The sequence below is a fragment of the Peromyscus californicus genome, unplaced genomic scaffold (assembly GCF_007827085.1).
Source record: "Peromyscus californicus insignis strain IS unplaced genomic scaffold, ASM782708v3 Scaffold_11__1_contigs__length_118956290, whole genome shotgun sequence".
Lineage (NCBI taxonomy): Eukaryota > Metazoa > Chordata > Mammalia > Rodentia > Cricetidae > Peromyscus > Peromyscus californicus.
Genome location: NW_026294402.1, coordinates 112,219,702 through 112,231,836, shown reverse-complemented (window position 1 = coordinate 112,231,836; position 12,135 = coordinate 112,219,702). Strand labels below are relative to the sequence as shown.

General features: G+C 41.3%; 3 protein-coding genes across 11 annotated transcripts in view; all 3 read left to right on the top strand.

Annotated features, from left to right (window-relative positions):
- Window positions 1-12,135, top strand: part of Rbms3 (RNA binding motif single stranded interacting protein 3) — a 1,493,133-nt gene that overhangs the window by 74,932 nt on the left and 1,406,066 nt on the right. The window lies entirely within an intron of this gene.
- Window positions 1-12,135, top strand: part of Zcwpw2 (zinc finger CW-type and PWWP domain containing 2) — a 130,153-nt gene that overhangs the window by 110,544 nt on the left and 7,474 nt on the right. The window contains exons 6-8 of the mRNA XM_052723678.1: window positions 1,271-1,350; window positions 2,937-3,004; window positions 11,572-11,669. Coding sequence (XP_052579638.1) covers window positions 1,271-1,350; window positions 2,937-3,004; window positions 11,572-11,669 — 246 coding nt within the window. The remainder of the gene's footprint in view (window positions 1-1,270; window positions 1,351-2,936; window positions 3,005-11,571; window positions 11,670-12,135) is intronic.
- LOC128100949 (60S ribosomal protein L30-like) overlaps window positions 11,733-12,135 on the top strand; it is a 2,910-nt gene continuing 2,507 nt past the window's right edge. The window contains exon 1 of the mRNA XM_052723683.1: window positions 11,733-12,135. This exon is cut by the window's right edge and continues 2,507 nt beyond it. The gene's annotated coding sequence lies outside the window, so the exon portion shown is untranslated.

Below are 12,135 nucleotides of genomic sequence, written 5' to 3'. Positions count from 1 at the left end.
TGAGTTTATTTAGATGTAGATCATGTTTAATAATTTGCTTATCTTCACTCATTTTTGGTTTTTCTTTTAGGTTAAATCTTCTCTGTAGCATATCCTTTAGTAGCTCTTTCACAAGAATTGTATTTTTTAAATTCCCTTTTATTTTGAAAGTTTTAATGATTTTCTGATAATCAGGGAACTCAACAACTGATAAAAGCAAACAATTCCAAAGTTCCCTTGCTGAATTATTTCAATAGCCTCAGCCAACATAGACCCAGCCTCCAACTTGTGTCGTACTAGTTTGGGGTGTAATTTAATTGATAAAACTTTTCTGTCCACTGCTGTTTGATAAGGCATCTATTGCTGCTGATCATCAGTACTCCAAGAGCAGACGCTGTCTTGATTTCTAGGCCTGTCCATTCATTTTGCTTGCTTTTGAACTTCGCATCAACTGAACTAAATGTTGAAAGCATTGTTTTACAGGCTTTACTTTTCCTGTGCATGCTTTTAGTTTTAGTTATTCTTGACTAGTGAATGTGTGTATGAGATCCTGTGTGAGTCTTTACATCAATTGCTCCTGCCTTTCCTAGTTTAGGAATCCTAGGAGAATCTTTGTGTTGAGTATTTGATTTGGAAACCCATTCTCAGAGACATAACTTTGGATTTCTACTTCAGTGGTTTAGCTGGATGTTCTCTTTATTTCAGGATCACTGCTTTTGCCATTTCATCTGGCAGGCCAGGTCTATGACACCTGCATTTGTGCTCTGTTGAGGAAAGTTTGCCTGTTTCTGTTGATAGTCAGAAAAATCCTGTTGTCTTCAGGCCCTGTCTGACTGTGACACAGCAGAGCACAGGATTTGTCTTTGCCTAGCCATAAAAAGCCAGCCGTGTTTCTCCCGTGGTGCCTTACTACAAATTGTTGGGGCAGGGGGTTTACTACTTCAGTTTCCACCCATGCACCTTTGCGTTCTACATGCTTCTGTTTTCCTTAAAGCTAGATGTTTGTAAAAGTTTTTTTAAAAAGATCCTATTATTTTTATGGTTGGGTGAAGGTGCATATAAGAATATTTAAACTAGCAGCTCCTTGTCTGGCCATCCTACTATTCCTGGAGGCTGGCAGATTAATGCCTTTACAGAGACTGTGCAGTGGAGGGCGAGACAGAATGGTCTTGTTTAGGGATATAGGCCAAAGTTTCTCTTCAGCTAAATTATTAAACCACATAAAACCCGTTTTAGTATATTGAACAGATCTAGAGCAATGAACTAATTCATTTTTGATGTTTCTTTATAGATTCAAGTTTCCAAAAATAATACTGAAAAATATTATTCCAAAAATAATAAGAAAAAGCCCAAGGTTAGAAAGAGGAAAAGGTATGTTTTGTGAAATTAAAAGTATTAGGATACAATTAAGATGTATAAATTGTACTTAATTATTGAATGACATTTTCCTTGATTTTTTTTCTTCACTGGGTAAACATTGTACTTAAACCTTTTTGAAAGAATTAGTAAGTTAGAAGTACAGAGAAAGTTATGCTTTATTTTTCTTGGTCTGGTTTTCCAACAGGGTTTCACTATGTGGCCTTGGCTATGTTCAAACTTACAACCCTCCTAACTCAGCCTCTCAGATGCTGGGATTACAGCTACCATGCTTGGCTGAGGAAGTGTTAATAGTCCTATAAACATGTTAACCCAGAACTTTTAGAGATTATTATTATTTGAACAGCCATGTAAAAAATGGTTTTTAGCTTAAAATAGGTAAGACAAGCCAGGGTCAACTCTCCATGATAAAGTGATAATAACTTTCAATGCTTCTCATTGAACTAGCCTTCACATGTGTTTTTCAGTATGTGACTGGGGCTGTACTAGGATTCCCACTCACAGATAAAGACTAACACTAATAGTCCTCCTCTTGTCATGTCTTTGCAAAAGAAAGCCACTTTTAAAATTATTTATTTATGTATTTATTTCATTTTGTTTTGTTTTGTATGTATGATGTATGTGGGGCATGTGCATTCATAGTACATGTGTGGAGGTCAGAGGACAAGTGTTAGGAGTCAGTTCTCTCCTGCCACCTTATAGGGTCTTGGTAATGAGCTCAGATTGTCATTCCTGTGCAAAAGTATCTCCATCCACTAGATAAGTGATTCTTTTTTTAGATTTTCAAGACAGGGTTTCTCTGTATAGCTCTGGCTGTTTCGGAGCTCTCCATGTAGACCAGGCTGTCCTAGATCTCACAAAGATCTGCCTGCCTCTGCCTCCTGAGTGCTGGGATTAAAGGTGTGCACACCACCACTGCCCGGCTAGATAACTAATTAAAAATGGACTTTGATTTCCCTATCTCAGTCATACACCACAGTAATCATGTCGCACACATTTAGGGCATTTACAGTTATCCCCATTTAAGAGATGAAGAGTCATGACTTGGGAACTTTTGATTGGCAACAGTGCCTTGGCACAGATGTTTTCTGTCTCTTGTTGGGAGCACGGTGTGATGGGGAAGTATGGCTTTGCCATATGACAGGACAGGTTCTGTCATGGTCAGCGGTTTACCTATGCTGCCAAACTTCTAATTTCCTCTTGTAGCTCCAGTTCCTCAACTTCTTTACATAATGAGAACAGTAATTACTTGATATGTTTTTGGAAAATAATTACATGAAGATTACCTGTGCAAGTACTTGTTGGATTGGCTTCTCGATGCTTTGTAGCTACTGAGAGCGCAGGTCATATTTGTTCCCTGTTTTCTGCACCGAATTGTGCTTTGTGAGACAACCAAGGAAAAACACCAGAAGACGGAGACATACAGTCACAGAATTCAGTTACCAAGAGATACACATTTGTATGTGTGTTTGTATGTGCATATGTGCTTGCATGCATATTTATGCCTGTGTATGTGAATGTGCATATCCTTATGTGTGGGGTCACTTGTTTGAAACTAAATCTGTCAAAATCTTTTTCAGGAATGCTGCTTTAAAATGTTCTGTTGAAAATGTTTGCTCTGATGAAGCCTTATCAAAGGAAAACATGGGTATGTGAAGGCCTGGGATGGTTTTAGTTTCTTTGCCTGGATATAATTTCAAAAAGTGTAGTTCTAAGTAGGACTCATGGGGTCTTACAGAGACTAAAGTAAAAATCAGGGAGCCTGCATAGGACTGTACTAGGTCCTATACACCTATGTTATGGTTATTGGCTTGGTGTTTTTGTGGAACTCCTGACAGTGGGGGCAGGGGTGTCTTTGACTCTTTGGCCTGCACTTGGAGTCCCTTTCCTCCTACTGGGTTCCCTCACCTTGCCTTGATGTGAGGGTTGTGCCTGGTCTTCTTGTATCTTGTTGTTCCATGTTTGGTTGGTGTCCCTGGGAGGCCTGCTCTTTTCTAGGGGGAGACAGGCTGGAGGAGTGGACCTGGAAGAAAGGAGAGGTGGGGAGGCACTGGGAGCTAGGAGGGGAAGCTGTGATCAGGATATATTATATAAGAAAAAGAATAAAAAGTATAGTTGGCTGCTTTTTAAAAAAAGGTATTATACATGTATATGAGTAAAAGGTTAAGGTTATTTTGGTGTCAAATGAGAACTTTTCAATTTTCTTTAAGTTTCCGTCACTTTAATTAAAATTTCTCTGAAATTTTAATTAATATTTAATGTTTTACAATAAAGTACTAATAGCTGTAGAAGAAAATGCTAGCAACTGTGCATCAACCCAGACCTCTTCATCCCAAATCTATTGGAATCCAAAGAAGTGGGGGTGGAATGGACATAGTAACAGCCTGGGGCCTAGGCTGAATTAATTGCCTTAGTTACTTTTCTATTGCTATGATAAAACACTATGGCCAAGGCAAAGTGTTTAATTTCGCTTATGGTTTCAGAGAATTAGAGTCTATGATAGTGGAGCAAAGGACAGTTGAGAGTTCATATTTTGATCTACAACCAGGAGGCAGAGAGAGTCTTTTGATTCACAGAGTCTTTTGAAACCTCAAAGCCCACCTCCAGTGTCACACCACCTCCAACAAGGTCATACCTAATCTTTCCCAAACAGTTCCACCAACCAGGGATGAAGATTTAAAATACATGAGCCTGTGGGGTCATTCCCATTCAAGCCACCACAGTATTAGATACATTAGAGTGGATGTGGAAGGCAAGCAGAGAGTTTGGCTCTCATGCTGCTGATTGATTCTTCCATCTTCTTGAGTTTTCAAAGGCTGGATGATGCTTACTTGCAGTCCTGTTTAGAGCTCATCACGTCAAGACCTTCCATTCTCAAATCCACAGCTTCACCTCCACCCAACACTAAGCAGCCTAAACAGAGACAGAATGAAGGATTGACAGTGGGGATTGTAACAGGACAAGTAGAAGCAATATTTGTTCTATAAATGTGAAAATATAGAAAAATGTCAGTTACAACCAACTTTTATTTTGGATGCAAATTGGGATATGAATTGAAGAAGGCTTAGAGAAACCCAGCCCTTCCTAGGGCCATTTGTCAAACGAAACTCCATTAAGCACTATAAAGGATGTTAGTTTCATGGTAAGTCCTTCACATACACACACTCATTAATAAGTTTTTTTTCTTTCTCTGAACAAGTTACTCAAGCACTGGAGTAATGCTATGCTTGAATATGGAATGGCCCTAGAGGCTAATGTTTCCAACGCTGGGCTTCAGTTGGTAGTGCTGTTTTGGAAGGTTGTGGAAACTTTCTGGGGAGTGTACATCTGGAGGAAGTAGAGCCATAGGATGTGCCCTGGAAGGTTGTACTAGCTTCCAATTCCTAGTCCTACTCTGATCCCTGCTCAGCCCTGCAGTGAGCATGTGTGCCCTACAGCATCCCTCAGTTGCCGTGATGTTTTACCAAGCACCAGGCCAAGCAAGCAAGAGCTGAAAACCCGAGTCTGAGTTGGAATAAATCTCTGCTCCATAAGGTGTTGTTGTCGGGCATGTTGTCACAACAATAAGAAAATTAATCCAAGTAACAGTTGTCAGGTCCCTTCCCAAGTGGGAACTGCCAGCCAGATATCCCCTTGGCAGTCAACCAGATGGCCTCTAAGACAGTCCAGTTACTTCAAAATCCTCCATCAGCACCATGAGTAACATTTCACTCTAGCAACAGGGAACATGGCTGCTGACACCAGGACTCCTGCTCTAGAAGGCTTTGCTCCTGTCATGACCATCCTAGACATTCTGTATGGGTCTTGGGAGACATCACTTTTAAGATAAGACTCAGTCTTGTCATCAAGAAAGCTTCTTTTTATACCACTGAGAGGTACCCTTATCTGTGGATATAGGGATAACTATTAGAATGTAGTTAGGAATTATATTGGTTGAGGATAGTAGTAATTTCTACTCTAAGATCCAGGACCTCAGTAGCCATGGTAATTGGCTAAGTTAACACTATCAGGCATGATTTCCCTGTAAAGATGTGAAAACACTCAACTAATCCATTTTATTCCTTCATCTCATCATCAACAATTAAGAGCATTAATCGCTAGACCAGTCCGTTTGCTCTTTCTCAGCAAACAGTGGTTCCTTCTCATTGTTAACATTCCTTGGGATTGGGAATATGGCTCCATTAGTAGAGTGTTCACCTCCCAACCATGAAGCCCAGGATTCCATGCCCAGCATAAGCTTGGTATGGTGGCACATGCCTCTAAGGTCATCCTCAGCTACATAGGGAGTTTGGAAAAGCCAAGGATACATGAGACCCTGTGTCAAAACCTGAATAATCACCACCCATTGGAAAAAAAAGAACCTTAAGAGACTGTGGAATGCCCAACCCTAACTGGGATCTCTACCACACCCATGCATGAAAGGCTTAGGGATCATGGTGGAAGAGGGGACAGAAAAATCCCAAGAGCCAGAGGTGCTGGATGACTACAAGGAAACTTTCCTGGACAAAGCTGGGCAGTTACATGTGGAATAATCCTTCTGTACACTGTGAATATGTGTTACTCTCATTGGCTAATAATGTTCTTTTACACTGTTTGAATATATGTCACTATGATTGGTTTAATAAACAAGCTAAGTGGCCAATAGCTAAACAGGATAAATTTAGGTGGGAAAGCCAAACTGAGAATGATGGGAAGAGGAAGGGCAGAGTCAGAGGAGTTGCCAGTAGACACAGGGGAAGCAAGACATGCTGGAGGACAGGTAAAGCCATGAGCCACATGGCAATACATAGATTAATAGAAATGGGTTAATTTAAGTTGTAAGAGCTAGTTAATAATAAGCCTGAGCTATGGGCCAAGCATTGATAATTTATATTAAGTCTCTGTTATTTGGGAGCAACTTCAGGAATATAGAAAAACTCCACCTATAGTTAGACTTACAAATTCACAGCAGTTTGAGACATCATGCACAGACAAGTACAGGTTCATGACAGACAAAATTCCAGAATGTAGAGGGAAGGGAGGCATGAAGTCTCACTCCTAGCTAAGAAGCTCTAACACCTGACAGCTCTGGGAGGTAGAGGTTCAGTTTTCATTAAGGGTGTGGCCAGGGTGGGTAGACACCATCCTCTAGTGAAGGCTACACAAACCAGAGCATATAGGCAGCAATTGGTTAAAAAAAGGGAGAGAAAGATGGCAAGTTGGGTAGGTAGAAAGGTGAGATAGATTTGGACAGAGTGGGGAGGCAGTGAATTATATCAAAACACATTGTACAAAATTCTCAAAGAACAAATGAAAATGAGAAAAAATGAGCAAATAAAAATAAATACCCAATAGCAAGCAAGGAACAACAAAAGTACTTTTCAAACCTTAGTTTCTGTCAATATTTCTGTGGATCCCTATTGCTAAAATTCCTTCCCTTGGGGTGAGTGTAATGTGAACAATGCTACTCCCTCCTCCAAAGGTCTTAACAAATCAAAGTCTAATTCACCCCGGGAAAGAAATGCATTGACTGAGCTTTCATACAGAGCATGGGGAAGGGGTTACTGATGGGAGCATGGGTGACTCCAAAGCTGTCATCCTGGACACACTGAGAATGGCCACCCTTGGTCTTTCTCCAGCCTATATACTCTATCATGAGACTCCAGGGTCATGTGAAGTTAGGGCAGCGTTATGTAGAAATGCCTGGATGGAATGGCTGAACATTCAAGTTAAGATCCAGTGTCCCGTCCCACCCCTCCTTCCAGAGGGAGTGCCAACATCAACAGGCTTCATAGTGATAGACTCTTACAAGAAGGCATGATGATCCCATGAATATTGCAACAGTTTGGTTCAAAGGATAACACTTTAGAGCAACCTCTCTTTCCAAACATCCATATCCCATTTCTTTATAGTATTATGGGTCTCAGGTCCAGTACTTGTTGCTTGAAAGCCAATTCTTCAGAAAGGAGAGCTGGAGGGAAATAAAATCATGTTTATTCAAGGGCCAATCCATAAATATAAAGGTATGCCAGCATCAAAGCATCCACTTAGAGAACTCAGATATACACAGAGTAAGGGTGGGGTCATTCCTGCTTTTATACTAGAAGGTAACCTGTGCCCGAGTTCTTGGCCTCAATTGTCTTGCACACTCAAATGATACAAGTGCTTATCTTCCTGCTTCAGATGTACTATTCTAGATAGGAGATCTCTCTCTCTCTCTCTCTCTCTCTCTCTCTCTCTCTCTCTCTCTCTCTCTCTCTCTCTCTCTCCCCCTTCCTCCCTCCCTCCCTCCCTCCCTCCCTCCCTCCTTCCCTCCTTCCCTCCTTCCCTCCTTCCCTTCCTTTCTTTCTCCCTCCCTCCTCCCCTATCCCCATCTCCCTCCTTCTCCCTTTCTATTCTCAACAGTGAATTGAAACAAATCAGGAAACTACAGGATAGTCATCACAGATAGGAGATGATTGGTTGCACAGTCAGCGAAGGCATTCATTCTGTCTCCAGCTTTGGAGGATATCATTGACCAATTCTGATAACTGAGTCTGTAGATTACAGGAACTGCCATTTCATGAGCATTATTTTTGAATCTCAGCTTACAGTATAAGAATACTTATAGAAAAGCAAGCCTCCTGTTGTTTGGAAGTAGAAATCAACATCTGTCAAGCTGTTAAGCGTCCTGGCCAATTGATGAGGTCCTCCATTACTCTGTCAACCCTTTGATCAAAAGGCAGTGCAGACACTTTTCCAGATTGCTTGCAAACAGAGATCATAGTGAACTTGGCAGTGACTCACCTCATCATAACCTGACTGTGCTTTAGTCTAATGTTAGAACTACAAAGAGGTTTGTTTGCTATTTTCCTTTATAGCATAGCTTAAAATCCATCTTTTCAACAGGACCTTACATTTCAATGTCAGTTTCCATAGATTCAGAATGTAAAATAGAAAAAAAAAACTGTGAGGGGAACTAGAGAGTCAGTGTAAGGGTAACCACAATTAGTTACCCACGAATAAACAGGTTATGAAAAAGAAATTACCAACATTGGAGCTGTGGAGGTAGCTCCATGGGCAGGAGCACTGTGGCTCAAGCCTGACAATATGAATTGAGTTCCCAGAACCCAGTGAAAGTTGGAGGAGGTGGTGCACATCAGGAATCACAGCATTCCCACTGAGAGACTCAGGTACAGACAGGAGAGTGAGGCTAGCCTAGAGTTTGCTGCATGCACAAACAACAATGGAGACCCTGCTTCAACCAGGCAGGAGAGGAGCACCTCTTGCAAGGTGTCCTCTGACCTCTACATGCACACTGTGGCACTGGTATACCTGCACTTGTGTGCTTGAGTGCACCTGTGAGCCTATGCGCGTGCACACACATACACATAAATATAAATGGAAAAAAGAAAAAATATATATTAACATTGGATGTTAATTCCATTCGAAAAGCTTTGGTACAAGCATACATTCCTCTAGAAATTCCTCTAGTTTGGGTGCAGTAAACTTGGTGTATCTATGTTTCAGTGAATTACCCAGGTGATTCTTAGGCTCACCAAAATCTTGAGTACTCTGACCCAGAATGGAACATTCCATTGTCTTCAGCGATCTAGGGAGGTAATTAACATGTCAGTTGCGGTTTCTGTTTGTTTTGCTTTTAAGCAGAGAACTTACTCCCGAGGGTGGGAGGAGCTTCTTTTTTTTTTCTTTTATAATTTAATTTAATTTTACATATCAGCCACGGATTCCCTTGTCCTCCCCCCTCCCACCCCCCAAACCCTTCCCCCAAGCCCACTCCCCATTCCCATCTCCTCCAGGGCAAAGACTCCCCTGGGGATTGAGTTCAACCTGGTAGATTCAGTTCAGGCAGGTCCAGTTCCCTCCTCCCAGGCTGAGCTAAGTGTCCCTGCATAAGCCCCAGGTTCCAAACAGCCAGCTCATGCACTGAGGACATGAGGGTTCTCAGTGGACTGGGACACAGGTCCCGGTCCCACTGCCTGGATGCCTCCCAAACAGTTCAAGCTAATCAACTGTGGAAGGAACTTCTTTCAGGTTGTTTCAAGACTAATTTTGTGACTGGTCAACTTAAGGTTGGCTGGGCAGAGGTCATGGTGAGGAGGCTCTTTGGTCTATCCTGACTCTGCTGAGTTCCTGCTTCACAATAGATTCACTGTAAGTAATGTGTTGATTGAACACAAAGATGCTTAGGCAAAGAGATGCTGGCCAGCATATTCCTGCAGATTGTAATGTGGAAAATGTAAAAGGAAAAGTGATTTTTCTGTGCTGTAGCAACAACCACAGGAAGATTTTCTGTTTCCTTACTGTCATGACTTCAGTCAGTACTGCTATTAAAATTGCTTTATCATGGATCTCTGTGAGTTCAAGGCCAGCCTAAACTGGTCTACAGAGAGAGTTCCAAGACAGCCAGAGCTGTTACACAGAGGAACCGTGTCTGGAAAAACAAAACAAAACAAAATAGTGCTTTATCAGGATTTAAAATTCCCTTTCTTACATCCTTCCTGGGTACATTTAAATGTTCCTTGAAATACCAGCTGTGCTGGGTGGTGTGACTGTTGGTGACCTGTCAAAATGACAGAGAATAGAAGGTGGTATGTCAGATGCAGGGGTCAGAGTGGAAGGTGAGGGACATGGCATTCCCTCCAGGTAATGCTGTCTTTGGACAGGCTTCTCAGATGGCTCATCTGTCTCTGGTGCCATGCAGCAAGCTACTTGTGTACTGTTTTCTTTGATCTTTGCTTCAGCAAGACTCTGTGTCAAGTAAAAATGCCGTTTTATTTAGGTGGAGAATTCAAATACATATTGTTCATTAGAACTCAATTCTATCCTTATCTTAGGCTGTCTTTCTTAAGTGGTGGTAGGGTCATTATTTTAATCTCAATATATTCAACGAAGTAGTAAACACCTTTCCTACTTATTTCATACTAATACAAAAAAAGACATTTATAAGCATAGTGCTTTCTTTTTAAAATCAGATTAGACAATTAACATATTTGGATTAGGAATGGATGAACCCTGTGGGGCTCAGTGGTTAATTGCCATGCAAGTGTGAGTAGCAAAGGGATCCCTGGAAACCATGAAAAATGTCCCTGGAGCTCTGGGCTTGACTTGAGAGAGCCTTTCTCAACGAATACTGTAAAAGAGCAGTGGAAGATGACTCCTGATACCAACCTCAAACCTCCACAGGCACCCACAGGAGTGCATGCTCACCCCAGAGAGGTGGTCCCTCCCTCACAGGGCCCCACACACAGGAAAGTGGAAAAAGAGAAGGAAAAGAAGGAGGAGTCTGCATTCAGCCCTGCCCCTTAATATATGGCTTTTTCTTTAGTAGATATTTCAGTCATCTTCACCACCACATTCCCTATGTCCCTGCTCTCCTAACTTTGTGTCTTTTTTTTTTTTTTAACAATCCAGTAGTCCAGGCCAAATGCTGATGGGTGTGGTGCCATTTATAGGAGCATGGTGGACCTATAGGGCCACACCCTTTAAAGGAAACTTACTTCTTCTATCAACTGTCCATAGCCCCTTGGTTGTGATGTCTGCTTTACAAACAAAATTGAGAGACCCTAAAGCAAGAAATCCATGGGAGTCTGCTTAAGGAGTACTGGGGAATTTATTAGGATATCAATTGAGGAAATACGCTCACGAATACAGAACCGAGTAGACAGCTGAAGTCATCCTCTGACCTGACTGGGAGCAAATCCACCACACAGTTCGGTCACCCCAGGCGGTAGGAAACAGGGAAAAGGGGCCTCATGACCCCTCTCCCTTTCTTTTTAAGAGGTCAGGTACAACTACAACATCAAGAAGCACCGCCTCCTTCTGGTAGTATAGCCCAAGGTTATGGGCAGAGCAAATACCACTACAGGACCCAATTAAGAAAAAGCATGCAACAACTTCTAATGAGCTTCTTATATTTCAAAGGTATTTTGTGCTCTATACATATCAAGAAAATTACCTATTCCTTTCAAAGAATTATGAAAATTTCACCTGGAAATTCATAATAGAATTCATATATAAAAACTGTCTGATAACAAAAACTAAGTATGTAAGAAAAAACCATGAAGAAATCTGTTATTTTTAAGTAAACTAAAGTTAAAAATTTTTTAAAAATATGAAAGTTTATTTTTTATTTTTAATCCTGTAGTATTTAGAAGAGTTCTTTCTGAGTGGTTAAGATTATGAATTAGATGAAATTAATTAAAGATGTAGCTTTGACTGTATTCATGATTTTAGTTGTCTCTGAGACGGAATGTTTACTGAAAGAACTGGAAAAAATGCTGCAGCAAGTACAAGAGCCCACAGCAAGAGCTGAAGAACCAGGGCGAGAACAGGTTGGTATGAAGAGTTACCATTTCACAGCTTCAGGGTCTGTAACTGGCTGTACAGCTTAATTATATAAGGTACCTTTTCTCGCATCTGAAATTTGAGCCATTGATTGTCATGATGCTAACAAACTAGTAGCTGTTGAGCTGTCAGAATACATGCTTTCCTGGGAGAAGTTTGTGTTTAAGCAGAGATGGTCTTTAATTTCAGGTCTTTAGGTTGGGATGGAGGATGGAGAGGTTTCCTATGGCTGAGGTGGACCACTGTAGAGAGACCTTATATTGGCCATTGTGACTAAGTACCTGAAAGACATAACCAAAAGAGAAACCAGGTCATCATGGCAGGGAGGTCATGGTGGTTCAGATCACTTCATAGCCTGGTGAGACAGGAAACAGAGGAAAGAGAATGCAGGAAGTAGCCAGGGCAAGATAGAGCCCTATGGACATGCTCCTAGTGACCTACTTCCTGCAGCTA